This window comes from Pangasianodon hypophthalmus, chromosome 15 (genome assembly GCF_027358585.1).
Source record: "Pangasianodon hypophthalmus isolate fPanHyp1 chromosome 15, fPanHyp1.pri, whole genome shotgun sequence".
Classification (NCBI taxonomy): domain Eukaryota; kingdom Metazoa; phylum Chordata; class Actinopteri; order Siluriformes; family Pangasiidae; genus Pangasianodon; species Pangasianodon hypophthalmus.
In genome coordinates, this window is record NC_069724.1 from 5245566 (window position 1) to 5265629 (window position 20064).

At 37.8% G+C, this 20064-nt stretch overlaps 2 protein-coding genes across 2 annotated transcripts; one reads left to right on the forward strand and one right to left on the reverse strand.

Moving 5' to 3' along the window:
- The first annotated feature begins 2272 nt into the window (after positions 1-2272).
- On the forward strand, positions 2273-7979 carry fkbp2 (FKBP prolyl isomerase 2). Its single transcript, XM_026938713.3, has 6 exons — positions 2273-2405; positions 4695-4855; positions 5671-5783; positions 5896-5942; positions 7650-7685; positions 7815-7979. The coding sequence occupies exons 2-6, from the start codon at positions 4697-4699 to the stop codon at positions 7874-7876; spliced, it is 417 nt and encodes a 138-aa protein (XP_026794514.1). The 5' UTR covers positions 2273-2405; positions 4695-4696; the 3' UTR covers positions 7877-7979.
- An 88-nt stretch (positions 7980-8067) lies between these two features.
- Positions 8068-19851, reverse strand: ppp1r14ba (protein phosphatase 1, regulatory (inhibitor) subunit 14Ba). Its single transcript, XM_026938715.3, has 4 exons — positions 19329-19851; positions 11781-11864; positions 10369-10401; positions 8068-9194 (listed from the first exon to the last, which is right to left on the reverse strand). Exons 1-4 carry the CDS (start codon positions 19518-19520, stop codon positions 9111-9113), a joined length of 393 nt encoding a protein of 130 aa, XP_026794516.1. The 5' UTR covers positions 19521-19851; the 3' UTR covers positions 8068-9110.
- Between the last annotated feature and the right edge of the window lie 213 nt (positions 19852-20064).

Genomic DNA, 20064 nt, shown 5'->3' on the forward strand with positions numbered 1-20064 from the left:
ACAGCACAAATCTGGACATAGTGCTTTGTTGACTGGTGTTATTCTCTGCCCTCTGAGTCAAGACCAGCACTCTTGTTCACTTATCCTCAGTAGTGGTATAGTATTTGACACCCAGCAACTCAATACAATTTATTAGTTTTACAGCCAAGCTGTGATAGAGCAGGAAGCATGATCCGCACTGGCATCAGCCCATTATATTTTGCAGGCATTGTTCTCAGAGGTTGCAGGTGCCTAAAAATAGACAGCACAGGGAGTTAATCGTGATTAATATCTGTCTTTTTTGTGAAAATGACTCATTTCCCTGCACTGTATCACAGGGAAACATGTAGCAGAGCCTCAGCGTGGAGAAGGACAGAGCGAGATTGTGTCTATGTTTGGTCACCCACAGCAACAGGGGCTTTTGTATTTCAGCCACGTACTTTACAGTCCCACATTACAATGACTCATGAGATTTAAATGAAAATCCTGTTCAGGAAGAATGAAGTGATTAGAGTTACGAGCTGCTGTTCTACCTCCTTCACACATGGCTTTATAATAATGTGCAACTGTGGAGGAGGGGAGAGGTTTACACCCTCTGTGCCTTTAATAAATCCTCATTAGTCTGGCTGGATACAAGGTTATATGTGCATGTGTACGTGTATGTGTATGCGTGTGTCTGTGTATACTATATTTTTGCACTATTCCTTTGTGTATGAATAGAAAGACATTTCAAATCACTGCTTTTAGCCCTTTTTGTTTTCCCTTTTGCCATGACCACAAAAAGACAACTCAGAGTTGAGAAAATGAGAAGCACAGCAGCTCCTCCAGGTGGTTACTTACAGCTACACTCTAGCAAAAGCTTTTTGAAGCCTTCCACAATGCCTACCAGATTTCTCATGAAAATGAAAATATAGTTTCTGGGACAATTAAGTGCTGCCATCTTGGATAGGTCAACCTTCCTAATTGTAATAAAAAGTAATTCCGTATAATTACTTTGATTACATTTATAAGTGCTTGCTGCATTTTAGCATTGTCTGGGTGAATATACAGTTTACTTACAAACTTGATCCAAGTTCTTAGATAATGCTCTTATATTTGGTAGTGAAGTTTATTTTGTGGATTAATTTTTGAATAACATTACTGTTTACTGGGCAGCACAGTGGTGTAGACGGTAGTGTTACCACCCCACAGCTCCTTGGTCTCCAGCTTGATCCTGAGCTTGGGTTAATGTCTGCTCTCTTTTTGTTCACATGAGTTTCCTCTGGGTTCTCCTGTTTCCTCCCTCCTGCTCTGAAACACAAGTTTTGATTTCAGAGAAGGGCTGCACGATATCGAAGAAAAATGCAATATGTGATAACTTGTTAAAATGCGTTAACAAATGCGTTATGCGGCATGATAACACTATAAATGTGTAAAATCAATTTAAATTATATTTATACATATTTATGTATTTAAAAACTGAAAATGTCCTAACCAGCATAAATGTTTCATGCTCTTTTGGTGAAAAGAAAGCATTCTCTGCTATCTGCCTCACCCTAAAACTTTGTCTTTTCGTAACTTTTTGAAGTATTAAAATCTTTCGGTTATCGCAAGCCATTGCGATATGCATATCGCGATATTTCAGTAATTTTGATATATTGTGCAGCCCTATTTCAGAGGCATTGTATATGTTGTAGTGAAGGTATTTGTACATAATCATACACAAAATTTATACTTCGTAATTTTATGTAATTCTCAATGAATCTTGTTTTTTTTTTCTGATTCTTGTTATGTGAACTAAAATATAATTATTTTTGGATTTCTACTCTGATTTACTTTATTAAGCTTTTTTTTTTTTATTTAATAGTTATCTTTAATAAGTGTATAGTTAATTAGTGTTAATTGAGGTAAATCACTTGCCCAAGACTGGCAGGAATAAATTTTACTTTAAATGTAAGTGTGTACTTAGCATACTTGTTTTGTGACGCCTGTACCAAAACAAAAGCTGTGAAAAATATTTTAAATATTTTAAAAATATTATTATCTGGTAGTTACAGCAGATTTAATCAGGCTGTTAACTGAATTTCAATTGAATATGGCCCCTGCCAATATGGCGGATGTGTTGACGTATTACAGTAGGAAACGTAACAATGGCGTCGAGTCGGTTATGTGATAGCCTGTCATAATAAAAGTCACACATAGCGAACATCTTTTGTTTCAAGAAAAAAAAAGTATAATCCACATAAATACGGTTTCATCAAAAAAGTAAATATTAATATTAAGTACTATTAAGAGTCAAGTCGATCGTGCACGTTTTAGTTTATAGCTTAAACGTCAGTCATTTTGAAAAGTGTGTTAAAATTGCCGGCTTCACAACAGAGCGTTAAACACTTCCCCTTATTAGAACTAAGCTGACCGGGAACACTGCCATTTCATCCCAATTACAGGTAATGCGTGAATGAAAATATTGTTTATCCCCTCTTTTTAATAATACACCGAGAAATATATTAATAAATCTATATCTGAATTGATATCATGTAGGTTTGCTAGCTATCTAGCTTTATCATTCTGTCTCCAGCTAGCTAATCATGCTAGCTAAGTGTCGCTACTTCTGCTTATTATATGCAATAAGATTGTATTAAATAAGATTGCAGAATGATGCATTGTGTCTTGTTTAATGAATAATTAACACACAGGTGACTGTGACTATATAAGCAGCTTTAGTATTAAATTAACACTGAATTGCATATGGTGCAGATTCACTGAGCTAGTGGCTAAACTCGCTTTATTGTTTTCCAAGTCTGTAAAAACGGGTTCTGGAGATAAAACGTTCAATATAATCGGTTTATTTTAATAGTGGCATACTTTGCTTGCACCACTGATAATCATGTGCTGTTCTGGTTAACTCATTTGCTTATGTGTGTTTATGATAACGTGTACTAAGGCACAAGACCATCTGCGCATGCGCAGTGTTCCTGGTAAGAAAGCTGCAGAAGGTATTGGGTTTAAATCATTTCAGCAGATATTAAACACACACAGGGCCTCCCTTTGCTCTCAATACAGCCTCAATTCTTCATGGCATGGATTCCACAAGATGTTGGAAACCCTCCTCTGAGATCCTGGTCCGTGTTGACATGATTGCTTCACGCAATTCCTGCAGATTTTTAAGATGCACTTTCATGCTGCGAATCTCTCGTTCCACCACGTCCCAAAGGTGATCTACTGGATTCAGATCTGGTGATTGGGAAGGTCACTGAAGAACTCATTGTGATGTTCATGAAACCAGTTTGAGATGACTTTTGCTTTGAGACATGGTGCATTATCATGCTGGAAGTTGCCATTAGAAGATGTGTAAATTTTGGCCATAAAGGGATGCACATGGTCAGCAACAATACTCACATAGGCTGTCGGGCATTCAAGCGATAATAGATTGCTATTAACACACCCAAAGTGTGCCAAGAAATCATTCCCCACACCATTACACCACCTCCACCAGCCTGGACTGTTGAAACAAGGCAGGTTGGGTCCATGGCTTCATGCTGTTGGTGCCAAATTCTGACCCTGCAGTCTGTGTGCCTCAGGAGAAATCGAGATTCATCAGACCAGGCTACGTTTATCCAGTCTTCAACTGTCCAGTTTTGGAGAGCCTGTGCCTACTGCAGCCTCAGCTTTCTGTTTTTGGCTGACAGAAGTGGAACCCGACGTGGTTGTCTGCTGTTGTAGCGAATTTGCCTCAGGTTTTGACATATTGTGCATTCTGAGATGCTTTTCTGCTCACCACAGTTGTACAGAGTGGTTCTCTGAGTTACTGTAGCCTTTCTGTCAGCTTGAACCAGTCTGGCCATTCTCCATTGACCTCTCTCAACAACAAGGCGTTTCTGTCTGCAGAACTGCCGCTCACTGGATGTTTTTTTCTTTATTGCACCAACACCAGAATAAACTCCGGAGACTGTTGTGCGTGAAAATCCCGGGAGATCAGCAGTTGTACTCCTTTTTGTCTTTATTTATTTCTGTCTTTTGATTTCTTGCTTGTTTTCTCTCTCTCTCTCTTTCATCCCCTTCATTTTCCTTCCCTACATCATTGTGCCAGTGCGGTCTGAACAAACCAGCTGAAATCAGATGTTTAAAATTAGTAACGCAGACACTCGGTCTAGAGACTGCATTCAAGAAATAAATCAGGTTTGAGCTGCTGTGTGGATAAAACATGTGTTTCCTCGAGGAAAACATCTTAAAAGCGTTCTCATCTCATCAAATGCTACACAGTGTCATGTTCATATGTAGTGTAGCTCCTTACAGAACTGTCACCTTACACCTTTAGCAAGAAAAGACCAAAAAGAAAATATATACATACTCAAAATAGGAAAATATGGCAATAATGAAAAGATTATTTAAAGACCATGAATGATGAAAAATAATAAACAACCCAAAATAAATACTATAACTGGGTCATTAACATATAACTCCTCCCCCTTGTTTGATTGAAAAGATGGCAGTGTTATAGACCTAATAGTCAAATCAAAAAACAAAAAACAAAAACTCTTTATTTGTTTCTAACATCCTTTCAGACTTCAGCGCTCTCCATTGTGTGGACTTTTGTAATGTTGCTGTCTTCAGCTCACTCTTTTTTTTTCGCACTTTAAATGGCTTTATCCAACAGGACTCTTCCCCCTTTTTTTAGTTTTAGTTACCGAAATGTTTTTCTGCTATTTACTGTGTTCTTTTTCTTTTATTTACAGATATGAGGCTGTATTTGTTTCTAGCTGTGACCCTGATGACCCTTCTCACGGAGGTGGTATACGGGGCTGAGAAGAAGAAGCTCCAAATCGGGATAAAGAAAAGAGTGGAAAACTGTCCCATCAAGTCACGGAAGGGAGACGTACTGAACATGCACTACACCGTAAGTTTCTTATGACTTTACAGTATCCTTCTTCAGAACATAAATAACACACTTAAAGACCAAAGTGATGGATAAGTGACTCAACATTTACATGCAATATGAGTCCTTACCTGCAATAGCTTTTTCTATTTCTATTTTGCTGTTCTTCCTATTTATACTATATGGCCAAAAGTATGTGAACACCTGACCATCACATGCATATGTGCTTGTTGAACATCCCATTCCAGATTTAGTCTCCCTTTGCTGTTATAATAAGCTCCACTCTTCTGGGAAGGATTTCCACTAGATTTTGAAGCATATCTGTGGGAATTTGTACTCATTCAGCCACAAGAGCATTAGTGAGCTCAGGCACTGATGTCAGGCGAGGAGGTCTGGGGTGCAGTTGTTCCTTTACCAACCTCTTTTTTTTTTTCCTGACTTGAAGTTTAAAGGACAAAAGACAAAAAAAAAAAAGCAGCTCGTCATGTTACAGAGAAACCGGAAAGTGCAACGTCGTCTGTCCTGAAGACTTTCCCATGGTGGAAAACCTACTTACAATTACATAGCACTGACCCTGGAGACTCCTTCCATAAGGAGGAGTCACTAGAGCAAAGCTTATATCTTACTTTGTTGGATAAGACACATTTTTAAATGATTATTAGAGTTAGATTAAGTGGAGCATCTGCTATGCAAGCCCCTGTGAATGAGCTGTTACTGTAGCAGAGGTGTAATGCAATGCCATTATCTGTATTATATTTCATACTCTATTTGGTGAAGAAAGATATTTTGATTCTGATACTGCTTGTATGACTGATATTTTTTTTTTTGACTCTAAGGGAAGGCTGGAGGACGGGACTGAATTTGACAGCAGCATACCGAGGAATCAGCCCTTTACCTTCACCCTGGGGACTGGGCAAGTGATTAAGGGCTGGGACCAGGGGCTGCTAGGGTGAGTTCACTTCACTTCACTTCACTTCTGCTTCACCTGTTGGCGTTTGGGCTTGATCTTTGGTTCTAGCATGGATGAGAGTTGCTGATCCGTCTCTCTTTCTCGTCCTCAGAATGTGTGAGGGAGAGAAGAGGAAGCTGGTCATCCCGTCTGAGCTCGGTCAGTATATTACACTCTTTCTATCCGGACATTAAAAAAAAAAAGATAGAAAGACCGCATTAATGTCCAGCAAAGACATCTTTCCTTTAGAGTTTTGAAATTGGAGGTGCATTCAAATTGCTCTACACACACTGTGACCTGCCCTTCAAATGTACATGGAAGTTTCCAGCAGATTATTTGAATTTCGGCACATTTACAGAGAGCTCTTGAAATCTGAGTGTGTAGCTAGGTGTTTGTGTGGAAGGGTGTTTGCGTGGAAGGGTGTTTGCGTGGAAGGGTGTTTGCGTGGAAGGGAACCATCAGTAGCAGAAGAATGGAGCTGCAGTCCCGACGTTTTGAGAAGCTCGTGATCAGGAAGACTGTCGTCTTTAAGGAGTGTTCAAGTTTTCATGGTTTCCTTTGTTTAATCTTCCATAATGGGCAAATAAATTGAAAGTATAGAGTTATATCAAAATTATTTAACTATGTTATACAAGTGCGTTCTGTAATAGGAGGATAATCAAAGTCAGGGAGGTGTGATGGCATTTTTCCAATAACAGCACAGTATTTTATTCCACTTCTACCACAACAGTGTGGAAATACTGACATTTTCGGTTTAATAACATACTTTTTAATCTATTTATAGTTACATGTAATGTTGTGGAACATCCACAAAACAAGTTAGTTCCTGTTTTCACTTACAGCAGCTCCAAACAGTCGTTCCCTCACCTGCTTCTCTTTTTTCCCCCCTTTCTCTTGCAGTTAATAAGACAGAAAGACAGAGCTTATCATGTTACTGAGAAAGCTTAAAATGCAACGTCCTCCATCGTTAGATTTTCTAGTGGTGAAAAGCTTAAAGGAGCATTTTTGCTGACACTGCAGGCTCCTTCCATAAATGTTGAATAAAGATCTCTTTACAGAAAGTTTCACTGTCACATGATTCGTCTTTTCCTTGTAAACAACTGCTCTTAGTTCTGCTTTCTCCTAAAAATGTAACTCCGTATTACATTTCAACATCAAATGTTAAAAATGAGTCACAGTAAAACAACAAACCAATCATGTTCTTAAGAATGTTGCATTTTAAATTACTAGAAAACCATTTTAACTTTGACCCTTGTATGTGTGTTTATGTACATATTATGTAAAAAAAAAAAAGAAAAAAAAAAAAAGAAAGAAATGCCCTGCTCAAAAAGATTTCTTTTAAAAAGGAAAAGCATCCGACAATTGTAAGTACACATTATGTACACACATTGTGTGTGTGTATGGCAGTTGTACAAGTAGACGTTATGCAAACCAATAAATAATGCAAATCTTGTGTGTGTGTGTGTGTGTGTGTGTGTGTGTGTGTGTGTGTGTGTGTGACAACATTTATCTGTTTGATGATAACAATACATGATAATTACATGCTGAAAAAATGCTTTTTAAAAACTAAAAGAGCCAAAATGGCTCTTAACTAAGGTTAAGGTATTTTTTTTTTTTAAATCCCTTGACTTTTGTTCTCTTTTCACGCTGTACCCTAACAGGGTTTTGGTTTGGTGATATTCTTAGACTCTGACCTACTAAACTAGCATGAGGGTATGCTTTTGATAGAGACTATAAAACTCTGCTGTATGTCACACTGGATAAGGGCATTTGCTAAACGTTGTAAATAGCATCATTAATGCTTACGTAATCTCACATCTAGTGTATATTTGCATGTATTTTTGACAATTTTGTTGTGTGCATTAGGTTATGGTGACAGAGGCGCACCACCCAAGATCCCAGGTATGCATTATAAATATATAACACATGATATATGATGGCTCTCTAACCTGAGAGCACATTTACTGTAGTATATCTGGTATGTACCTCTGAGTGTTTTTGTTTTTTAAATATACCTTTGTCATCCTCTAGGTGGAGCCACACTCATCTTCGAAGTCGAGCTGTTGAGCATTGAAAGAAGATCTGATTTATAATGCTGTAAAATCAGAAGCCCTCACTTTAAACTGTACATGCACTGAAGTTAGCCAATCACTGCTGCTCTGGAGCCTATAATCAGGAAATTGTGAGGTTTTTTGTTTTGGTGGTTTATCATGATTCAGTGATGAAACTCACATGTGAAATAAGTCAAATGAATAACAAAACACCATCTCCACTGGAGCCAGCATTGTTTTCAGCACCATTCTTTATTTTCTTAACAATCTTACTACACACACTTGGATGTGAGAGTGCATACAGTACAGTATTTCATTCCAGCAAACAGGGATTGTGTTTACTTCTTATTGTCCAAAATGTTTGAAGTTGAATTGTTGAGTGGAATAAAAATTTTATGTACAAAAAAAGTGTTGCCCTTTTTTTTTCTTTTTGGAGCTATGACTGATATACTGCTGTCAAACATTTCACTCTGGTCTCATTAAAGTCGTAGTGTTCGATCTGCATATATGGAGGCTGGTTTAAAAACCGGTGTAACAAAAATGCACTCTCAAGGTATTGCTACAGTTCAGATTGAATTTGTTGATCTAGATATTGATAGCCTTCTGGTTTAAAGCGTCCAGAAGCAACCTAGAGCACAAAGCGGAGATTCAGTGTTCAGTTCGGTTATGTCCTAAAATCCTACTAAATGGAAAATCTCAAACACGCAAAAGCCCCGGGTTTCCTTGTTCCCCCATTTCACTTCAAAATACATCATAACCTAAGACACTTCATTTATTTAAAACAATGTCACTCACTGTGTCGTCTCTAATAGCTGCCGTAGCCCATTTTAAAACAAGCGTTACTTATGAAAGAAAAAAACAAAAGACATTAGGTGAAATCTACATGGACGGAAAAAGCCGTAACCTAATTTTCTACTCAATTACAGATGCACAAAGCCATGTCCTATGGCACTTAGTGTTTAAGCTGAATCAAAACTGAATAACACTAACCATTCCACAACACATCCTGCCCCTTACAGTACATTTAAGCTAAAAAGGGACACTAGCACACACTCTATGGGAATAATATATTAAGGAAACAGTAGTGAAACAAAGTAAGACAGTCGGAGTGATTAACCTGCAGCAGAGATTGGCTTGGCTGAGCTGAGCTCCTCGCTCGTCTCCGTTTGACACACTGTAGTGGAGTAGTACGGTCTGTGTGTCCTTCTCCACCGTGCACGGTTGGAGGAACTGGGTAACGGTGGTGGTGGTGGTGTTGGAGGAGCTGACTGGTGGTTCATGGGGTTATGTCCCCCTTCTTCTGTGGGGTGTTGAGCTTCTGCATGCCTCGCACCTTCTCCAACAGCGCTGCCACAAAGTCCTGCAGGAACGCAGCGGTGGATATAAGGGTTTTTATAAACGGTACCAAAAACCACACGTGCAAGCAGTTGATATTATTTAACAACCTGACATGGTTTGAGGCAACTGTGTGGTTTTGGCCATTACTTGTTAGCCATAGCTGTATCACAATAAATAATATAATTGCCCAGAATCGTTAGCCGTTTCCTAAAGACAGGAAAACAAGCATTTCCACCATTTCAGGGTTAAGGAGAGTGCAGAAGTGTGTAAAAATATTATCAGCTAGCTGTGTAGTCGGGAACTGCTTGCTGGCAGAGGCAATCACGAAAACTGGAAAGCTGAGTGGTGGATTTTTAGGTGATTCTGTAATGTGTAATGTGCAGTAAACTATAGAAGTTAAAAAAAAAACATTATAAGACATTTTCAATATAATCCTTTTAGAAATAGGTTGTCTGATTGTTGATGTGCTGCTCAACATGTTTGAACGCATCTGAACACTGACTGGCCCATATTTGGTCACTTTCTAATTATCATCACCTTTAACATTACTGGTGTTGATAATTAGAAAGTGTCAAATTCGACACTTCAGTTTAGGCCTACGTAATAATTTTAGGTCAAAATATTCATCCTTTCTTTCTCTTTCAGTCAAAAAGAGACTGTTTTTTGAGCATTTTTGGCTGAAATTTTTCAGTAGCTTCCCTAATAAATACACTTAACTGATGTTAACTATATACTTGTCTAATGTTAGCTCAGCTGAACACACATTGAACAGGTTTGTGCCCCTTATTTCCAGTGAAAGGAAATTGTAATGCTACAGTATACAAAGACATTCTATACAATTGTGTGGTTCCAACTTTGTGGCAAAAATTTAGGGAGGAACCACATATGGGTGTGATGGTCAGGTGTCCACATACTTTTGGCCATACAGTGTACATGCAAAAGAGAAACGTAGTTAAAAAAGTGTGTAGTTTTCAGAACTATATAGTCGAGAATGTCAAACTTTCACCATGTTAAAGGTTTTCCCAGGTCACCACACATTCTGGCTCGATGACTACATTTAAGATAAGTGATCAGTTTGTGATCACCTGAAACCAAACCTTTAACATTCAGAACTGACTTATTTCATAATATACAATAAAGTAGATTATAGGATTTAGAATATAAGAGTAGGTATGACTTATTAAATATGGACTTACATCATTAGGTTTGTAACAGTCAACAAGCAGCATCTGGAATAAAAGAACATTTATTAAAAGAACAAAAGAACATTTAGAACAGATTTTAACATTTATAACAATAAATAATCAAGATATTATTCTGCAAATCACTCAAAATTCTGCTGCAGCTATAATCATAAAGACTGCACTGTGTTCATTCCAGGACTCTTGCTCACAAGGGGCTGTATACAGAGCTCAGGTAAACAGGCATAGTGAGGATTAATACAGAAATTGAGCACATCAGTATTCAGACCTTAAACTATGGACTTACGTACTCTTAAGTTAAGTAAAAGTTGCGTGTGTGTGGTGGAGTTTGAGTAAAATCTCAGTTACACACGATTCTGAAATTGGAGCAAAGAGTAGTATTAAGTCTAGCGCCGCTGTCTGATGGTTTGATGTGATGCACAAGGTGTCACGTGAAGTGGCTTGTAAATACACTCTAAATAACTGTGGAATGCCATTTAAGGCCAACATTACATACATAAATATAACACTGTTAATTAATTAATAGTATCAGCTCTTTAAAGAGTACAAAAAAGTTGTTTTATTTTTGCACAGAGGACAGTAGAGGAGACAGCATCTTAACTGGAGACACTGCTTATCTCCAAGAGTGACTTATTTTATGGATAGTTATGAATTAACGTTATTGGAAAAACATCTCTGACACTTCTACTGAAGGAAGATCTTCTGAGGTCTGAACTACAAGCAGGTGATTTGCGTTATCTGAACGAGGAACCCAGAAATTCAACTCAAGCAGGTGCGTAACCCATCTCTGAATAAGCATAACTTTCCCGGAGTAAATATTGACTTAACTTTTGGACTTAAGTAGGAAACTCTGAATACAGCACAGTACGCTCACACTGAACCTTTAAACACACTTCGTACTGTTTGTCTTTACTCTTCTACACCTGTCTACTGTAATGATTTACCCAGGAGAGGATGGGTTCCCTCCTGAGCCTGGTTCCTCTCAAGGTTTCTTCCTTATGTCATCTTCTTACTACTTTTGCCTCTGGCTTGCTCGTTATGGATCTAAATCTAGATCTGGCTTTCTGCAAAGCTGCTTTGTGACAATGTGAATTGTTAAACACGCTTTACCAGTAAAATTGAATTGACTTACTGAGGACTGATTTTGTAGGTTACAGTTTGTTCACAGTTTTATCAGTATGCTAACCCGAATTAGAAACAACGGTATTCTGAAGTAATGCAAAATAAAATTCCTAAATGCCAGCTGGAACAATAGCCTTCAGACCCCAAAGGCAGGAATAATGTCATGGCTGGTGGGTGGCATTTTTTACATTAAACAAGTCAAAATGTCAAATTAGCATAGGTATGCATGCATATTCAGTGAGATCTTTGAAGCTAAGGAAGAAAAATCTCTCAAAGACACAAACCTTCACTCTGATGGCTCTCTCTACATCACTGGGCAGGTCCAGCAGCTCGTCCACATCAATCTCCAGCTCGGGCACTTCATCTTCCTACAGTGAGAGAGAACAGAATTGCTTAGGATGTTTGGACAAAACAATTCAACATGGAGCAAAAAAGCTTTAAATATAATACATTATCTCTTCTCAGAAGTTATAAAAATATTAAAAATGTTGGGGTAAAAATATTTTGTTGGTTCATCAAATAACTAATATCCAGGGATGGACAAATGATCAATTTTACGCTAGCTGTCTGGGAAGGTAAAGGCTCCAGTGTGCTGCCCAGTCCCATGTTTTGGTTTGCCTGGAACCTGACAAGGTTAAAAAGTGGTAGCAAACTTAATGGAATAACATATGCTGCGCTAGTGAACTAGTTAAGTGGACGAATACAGCCTAAAAGAAACACACAAGTGTATGATTTTTATCCTCTTCTAACAAAGTTTCTAATGCACATCATGCTTGTGCCCTCGACAAAAAGTCAGAAAGACGATGGCCACTGTCCTGGTTGTAAGATTTAGACTTCTGTCCTCGCATTAGATGTAAAAGATAATACACGGTTATCCAAAAGTCTCCACACAGAGGGGACTATGTACGCCAGCACCACGTCGGTTGTGCCTTCATCAGTGGATGTTCACGGACGTCCACTTGTCGGTTGGTCCGAAACACTTCCAGTCTTTTTGAATTTGTTAATAAGTTTGGCAACAGTGTCATGTGTGATGTGTTTGCCATGTTTCCTAGTCCATCATAACCTTGTGACAGCTTCCCCATCCAGCCATGAGAATGATTTCAATACGTTCTTCTTTTGTCAAAGACATTCTTAAAGGCTATCAGAAAAAAGTACAATATAAACTAAGCGTGAAAAATTCTGGAAGACATTTTGCTAAAAGTGTTATTTTCCCCCTATGTATGGAGACGTTTGGGACACGCTGTATGTTATATCTGGCTAGCGTCTTAATTTTCTGTCGACATGTTTAACCATGAGGTAATTGCGTGTAGGAAACAAGAGAGTTACAATGAGGGGAAATAAATATTCAGGCACTTTTGGTTTTTGTAATATTCTTCCAGTGCATATATTCACTTCAAATTTACACACATAATACCTCCTAACCTTGTAATTATGTATATGAGAAAAAAAGTATATATTTATTAGCATAAACAAATTTTTGTTCAAATTCTTTTCAAAAATTAAACTGATAGGGGAAAAAAAGTATTTGGACACCACAAATTACCAATATTACAACTTTGTTGCAAAGCCATTGTTGGCAATTACAGCTTCGAGATGTCTATGGCAAGAATTCATTTGATTTCTGCAGCACTGTGATTTCAGTTTTGATCCATACCTCTTGGCAAATCATCTTTGATTCCCAAGATTACAAGAACATTAGAGGAGATTTCACAATTTCATCTTTCAAACTGGATTTCAAATTTCAAACTCCTCCATAAATGTTCAATGAGATTCAAGTCAGGAAATCGGCTAGGTCATGCAAGGCCTTCTTGAGTTATTTTGGGGTTGTTGTCTTGCTGAAACGTTCAGCTTCTCCCCAGATTCAATTTCTTGTCCAATGAGATTCAATTCTCCTACGTATGTCCATCCATTGCTCCATTTATCTTTCATTCGATGACATGTAATGCTCCAGTACCACAGGGAAGCAGCCCCATAATCATGATGCTCCCAGCTCTGCTTTTCAGTGTGTGTATGGTGTTTTTGTGATCATATGTACCTTCGTTCTCCAAACATGACGAGCTGAATTATTGCAAAAGAGTGCCATTTTTGATTCACCTTACATGAGTATATTGTTACCAAAGACTTTTGATTTGTCTAAATGCTTTTAGCATCTTGTGCTACATTTTTAGCAGAGGAGTTTTGGATGGAGTATAAAAATGGAGATGACTGCAGTGCACTTCATTACTTACAGTTCTCTGATTATATATATACATGAATGACGGTTTTGCACTGCACTTTATAAAACATACAATTTATGGCCAAAATTTTGTTTTGTGAAAGGAATAGTGTTCTTTATATATATATATATATATATATATATATATATATATATATATATATATATATATATATATATATATATATATGTATGTATGTGTATATATATATATATATATATATATGTGTGTGTGTGTATGTATACATATATGACACATCTAGTGTCATATTTATATATATAAATACATCTAGACACAATCTGTGTCTTATCATTTTGTCTTCCTTTCATCTGATGAAAAGTACATTCACGGTACATTCATGGTTTACACAGCCATGAATAATTCAATTCTCTATGGTCTTTGTCCCTAATTTCCTCCTAACACAAAACAGGATGGGCTGAAACCAGTGAGTTTGTGTGTGTGTGTGTGTGTGTGTGTGTGTGAGACACGACAACCCTCATCCCCTTCCTGTCAACATAAAAAGGACACAATGTGTTTGGAGCGTTCCCTTCTTTCTGCAAACATATCCAAATGACCCTGTCTTGGCTTTACTGTCACATCAATAGCACTCTTCAGCCCTGAGGCTAGAGAAACTGTGATTGCAATGTCGTCACAAATCCAGTCATTAGCCATTTCCGCCATCTCTGTCTTTCACTCTTTGTTGAATCTGCAAGCTCTTTTAGATCTGTGCCATTTCCTTTCCCTCTGCTTCACAATCTTCACAGCTTTCAAGGACAGCTGTCATCGCACCTGGCTTTAAATCACCCTCGCTGGCCATCACACACACAATTTCTTTCATGCTGGGCACTATTCAGTTCAGTGTACAGTACATGAAGGAAGAGCCAAGAATGGAATTGGGATGGGGGAAAAAAATCTACTCTTGTACTTGCTTATTTTCCATATTCTGTTTTAATGAACATAATTAGCTCATCATACTTTTGTGTTAAATTACATTACTTTCTACTTTTTCACCTAGGTAACTGGACCATCAGACTGGCCAGCACACTGCAGCTTTGACTTGTGTGTGTGTGTACAGATCACACACACTTTTTATATATTTATATATATATATATATATATATATATATATATATATATATATATATATATATATATATATATATATATATATAAATGAAACAAAGTCAATATTTGGTGTAATGACCCCCCCCCCCCCCTTTTTTTTTTTTTTTTTTTTAAAAAAAGTGTTTTAAAAAAAATTGTAGTCTCAGGTACAATTTGTGCATATATATATATATATATATATATATATATATATATATATGCATGTATGTATAAATACATACACACTCACACACACACACACACACACACACACACACACACACACCCTTACTTTAACAGGAACACCTATACCCCTGCTCATTTATGCAGTTATCAATCATTCAATCATGTGGCAGCAGCACAATGCATATTATCCTGCAGATACATGTCAAGAGCTTCAGTTCACATTCACACCAAACATCAGAACGGGGAAAAGTGTGATCTCTGTGTCTTTAACCGTGGCATGGCTGCTGGTACCAGATGGGCTGGTTGGAGTATTTCAGATACCAATCTCCTGGGATTTTCACACATAACAGTCTCTGGAGTTTACACAGCAGGGTGAGGAAAAAAAAATACATTGAGTGAGCGACAGTTCTGTGTGTGGAACGCCTTGTTGATAAGAGAGGTCAGAGGAGGAGAATGGCCAGATTGGTTTGAGCTGCCACATGGAAGGATATAGTAACTCAAATAAATCACAACCATGATAACTATACAACCGTGGTGAGCAGAAAAGCATCTCAACATGCACAAAACATCAAGCCTTGAGGTGGATGGGTTATTCTTTTCTGCTCCGCACGGTTGTAAAGAGTGATTATATGAGTTACTATATCCTTTCCGGTGTTCCTATTAAAACGGATGGAGAGTGTAAAAAAAATGATACAGCGTCTAAAATTTTTACATTTAAAATTTTAAATGTATTTATCTTTTTTATGCTTAGGATGCAATGATTTTTCTTTGTTTTGAACTTGTTAGGGGTAAAATTTGCCTTCAAAAACATATCATTTAAAATTGGGTTACAGTTTTGAAATTTTTAAATAAACAGAACCTTAAACACAAATCTCAAAAATTTAAATCTCAAAAATACAGATGTAAATAAATGGTGAAGCACTAAATGAGTCAGCTAAAGGACAGATCTTAAGGGTTTTGTTAAAATGCTCTATAGGCACTCAAACACTGAATTATAAAGGATTAGTGATAGAAATGTTAGAAATGATCTAATCTAATCAGAAAAGCCCAAAATCTTTTTAATCATAATTTTACAACTTTACAAATGCCACATATTAATGTAATGATTTACAGTACTGTCATATATATATATATATATTATATATTATATATTTTTTTTTCTTCAAATGTGTAAACATTAAGAAAATTTTAATAGTACTCGAACATGAAATTCATTCTGACAGTCCTAATAAAAAAAAATACAATAAGCCTGAATGTCATAATGGATAAAATGTTAGTGCTGTGTTTTATAAGCTGCAAGTGGTCCTACCAGGGGGAAAAAAATCATAATGTTGGCTGTAGAAGTAAAATAAATCTCAGGAAGGAATTTCTATAACAAAGCAATAGCATCATGGTGCTCTGAATCGAAATCAAATCAAACTGTGCGCTGCTTAGATATTCTCACCTCTGGATCAGTTTTCTGATGTATTTTACATGAGTGTGAGTGCAATCAGTGAGAAATCAGAAGTGTGTCCATGTGAGAGCAGAGTTTTGAAAGAATTCATGCTGAGCTGTTTTGCTCCACATCACCACCACACCGATTTGGCCAGAGCTGCAGCTTAATGAAGCTCACACACTGCCTTTTACACTTACTGCGCTCTGTGGGAAACTCTGCCTTTAACCCTAATGATCAATTAAAGGCCGTAAATGTTTTTTTTTTTTTTTTTACACGGCTATTCTTCTAGCAGCATATTAACTTTTATACACACTGCAGCATTTTATTATATATTATTTGTAGCACATGCAGTATGCATTACATCCAGTATTGAACTTGTATTATAATTTTAAAAAACAGGACACACAACTCGATGGTCAGAGTGTGCAACAACAAAGTCACCCACATCATTATTTTAAAGGCGTCTAATTTGCTGTACTGTGAACAAGGAAATGAGTCACACCAGGGTACAGCAGTAATGAGGGGAACAGATATTTGCAGGCCAAATGATGGCTTCTCCCAATCCTTTAAGGAGAAAAATGGAACCGAGTTCAATATGATGTCATTGTACATTTCTCATTGGCTACGTATACATGCACATCAAATTCCGTTTAAGGTCTATATTCGGGTTGCAGCCATATTCCGAATACGATGTTAATATGTGTACAGGCATATAAACATTCCTGTATACAAATATTGTCTTAATCTGAATCAAGCAATCAGATTGCGGCGTTTCCATGACTCAATACTAATTAGAATATTGCCAAATTCCGATTAATATCTGAATATCGATGTGCATGTGAACATAGCCATTGTTACGCCTTTAGCTAGGCTACATTTGACATTAAATAGTGTTTTTGTTTGTTCTGCTATAACGTGTACATTTCCCAATGCTGACTACACTAGAAAACAAACATTTCTGGGACAGGAGCAATTTTCTGGATAGCTGCTCCTGTCAGATAACATGAAATTACTGACAACATTTACATTTACTCAAAGCAGTTGAGAAGTGCTCGCCTTGCACAAGGGTCCAGGAGTGGTTTTCTGGTGATCTCTGGATCTGAACTGATTTTTTTTTTTTTATTACTTGCTGAATTGTAATCACTAAGCAGTCAACACTGAGCTGCATGCCTCTATTTTTCAGGTCAATCCAGGCCAGTATAAGACAAGACACAGATCATACAAGTGGACACAAATTGCCTTAATGCCCTTCACCATTGAGCCTCTGATATCTGCAGAGAATTGGCTGAACTAGTAATGTCGGATCAGTATCAAGTATCGTCCGACATGCAGAGCTTTGATAACAGCATCAGTGATGGCTGGTGGTGATATTAGATAGGAGAGCTAAATTATAATATCTATCATCTGCAATGAAACTAATAGGGCTGAGCAATGCATTATACCATGAGGTCTTATTGTGGGCATAATAACAATAACAGTGTTTCCTCTGAATACCAAACAGTCATTAATCTTTCATCTAAATTAAAAAAAAAACAAAAAAAAAAAAACCTGACATTATAGTCCTGATGTCTGTCCTAAGTAATTTGTGCTTTGATTGGACAATGTGTGATTAGTCTATCTAGTTTTACTTTTCTCTCCAAATGCATTTTCAGAAAAAAAAGGATGACGGAGTGAATAATCCATGGATGTAAGAGTTTATTACACACGTGACTATATTTCGAACGTGGCTGAAAAATATCAGCCCAAATGGAGATCAAATCTAGTGGATAATGACTTGACACGACTGCCACTGATAAGCTGCATGAATCTACAGTCTGGGCTTGAAAGAAATCAGCCTCAGCCTCACTGCTTCTTACCTACTTCTGTGTTTTTCACTGGTGGTGGTGATGCTGCTGCTCTTGGTTGCACAAAGGACAAAAATGAAACCTGTTTATAGCAGCAGTCCCTGAACGGCATGACTGGGGAAAAAAAAGCATCGTGTGCATGACCTCCTTAAACGTGATCTTAAACGAAAAAGTGTTTTGTGCTATATAAGTAAGAAAATTCTCCTTTGGTAAAACAGAATGAAATAGAGTACTTTATTGATCCCTAAGGGGAAATTTGCTAGAGATCTGGCGCTTACCTGGGACAGGTAGACAGAGTTAGAGAGACACAAGGCTAAGCAGCATGGTTAAAGGTCTTACACAGCAAAAAGAAAAAAAAAATCCCAGTTCAAAAGTGCAGTCAGTGAGAACAAAGCTCTGTTCATGACAATAATCTGGGTTGGAGTTGTTCCCCCACTTTTCCACCACGCTCTGCATATCCGAACAGATGACATCATCTCTGGCTGAAGAGGGCTTTCTTAAAAAACCCTCACAGACAAGCAGAACATCTCGCTTACTACACATGTGCATGTTAAATGATCATGTGTCAGATAGATATATAGGTATAAAGGGCTGAGATGACTGTTTTAGCCTATAGACTGGGACTGAACTACTTATGATCTGAAGCTTTTCATGAAAAAAAGAAATGTTAGGAAAGAATATAACTGTATATAGCTAGCAGTGTGATGTAATTATGATGTAAGGTTTGGCCTGGATATCATGATGATGATGATGATCATTGTTAAACTGGTATTAAACCATCACCTGCATGGTCACCTTTGTTTTATGGCTTTGTCTGGAGTTGGATGTGGCCACGCCCTTCCATGGAGCTCCAAACCACAGAACCGGTACAGAAATAGTCACAAATAGTCAATTTGAAGACAATATTGCGGTTAATATAAATGAAAAAGACCCAGGGGTTAACATCTGGATGTGAATTAGATGTAACAAGGAGACGCGACAGTGAGAAAAGGACAACAAAGGATCCCCCAGTGCCAAAGTGATGCTGCTCGGGGAACCATTTCCTACCTCACAGTCGTATAAATTCATTAACTGGCTAACTATCCACTCCTCCAAATTCAGCCTCCTCCTCAGCTCCTTGCGGTCATATTTCACCGTCACTCGTCCCTGCTTCTGTGGAACTTCTTCTTCAGTACCGGGAGGCGTCTGGAAATAGACCCGGGGCTGAGCGCTCGATTCCGGGCTCGTTACCGCCGCCATTGTCCAGGGAGCTCGACAAGATTCCACTAAACCTCGGTTGATTTTTCAAGATGGATTTGTTTGGTTTATTTTTCGGTTTAAAATACCACACAATCAATCAGTTAATCAGTTTACTTCTCTTCTTCTGCCATGTGCACCACCTCCATTTGCATACCGTCGGACAAATCCAGGAGCACGGCTTCCTCTTGAAAACGAGTGGTGGGTTTTATCGTGTGTCTGCAGAACCTCCACAAGGCACAGCGTTAATTCGCCGGTGAAGAGTCTGACATGTGAAAGTCCATCTTGCAGCCTCCGGCTCGCGGCGTCTCAGCTCGCGGCTAGTGGGCGCCTCCAAGTGCAATGTCAAAAAAAAAAAAAACCCCGATCAATTCAACTACCATTCTTTCATGTTTCATATGGTCCTAACCTGACTTATATATACATCTTTCCATGGTATGAATATTTCTCTGATATCTCGTATAAACACGTTTTATTTATTATCATTTAAAAAAAATATTTCCTCAGCCACATAAGTGAACATCCCCTCCACCCCCCTCTGTTTTGT

What these genes read in the sequence shown, in the direction of transcription:
- fkbp2 (XM_026938713.3), top strand. Translation starts at nt 4,697, where the DNA reads ATGAGGCTGTATTTGTTTCTAGCTGTGACCCTGATGACCCTTCTCACG. An exon ending in TACTGAACATGCACTACACC is followed by an intron (nt 4,856 to 5,670) that starts GTAAGTTTCTTA and finishes TTTGACTCTAAG; the next exon opens with GGAAGGCTGGAGGACGGGAC. An exon ending in CGCACCACCCAAGATCCCAG is followed by an intron (nt 7,686 to 7,814) that starts GTATGCATTATA and finishes GTCATCCTCTAG; the next exon opens with GTGGAGCCACACTCATCTTC.
- ppp1r14ba (XM_026938715.3), bottom strand. Translation starts at nt 19,520, where the DNA reads ATGGCGGCGGTAACGAGCCCGGAATCGAGCGCTCAGCCCCGGGTCTAT. An exon ending in TGAATTTATACGACTGTGAG is followed by an intron (nt 11,865 to 19,328) that starts GTAGGAAATGGT and finishes CTCTCACTGTAG; the next exon opens with GAAGATGAAGTGCCCGAGCT. An exon ending in ACTGTTACAAACCTAATGAT is followed by an intron (nt 9,195 to 10,368) that starts GTAAGTCCATAT and finishes GCGTTCCTGCAG; the next exon opens with GACTTTGTGGCAGCGCTGTT.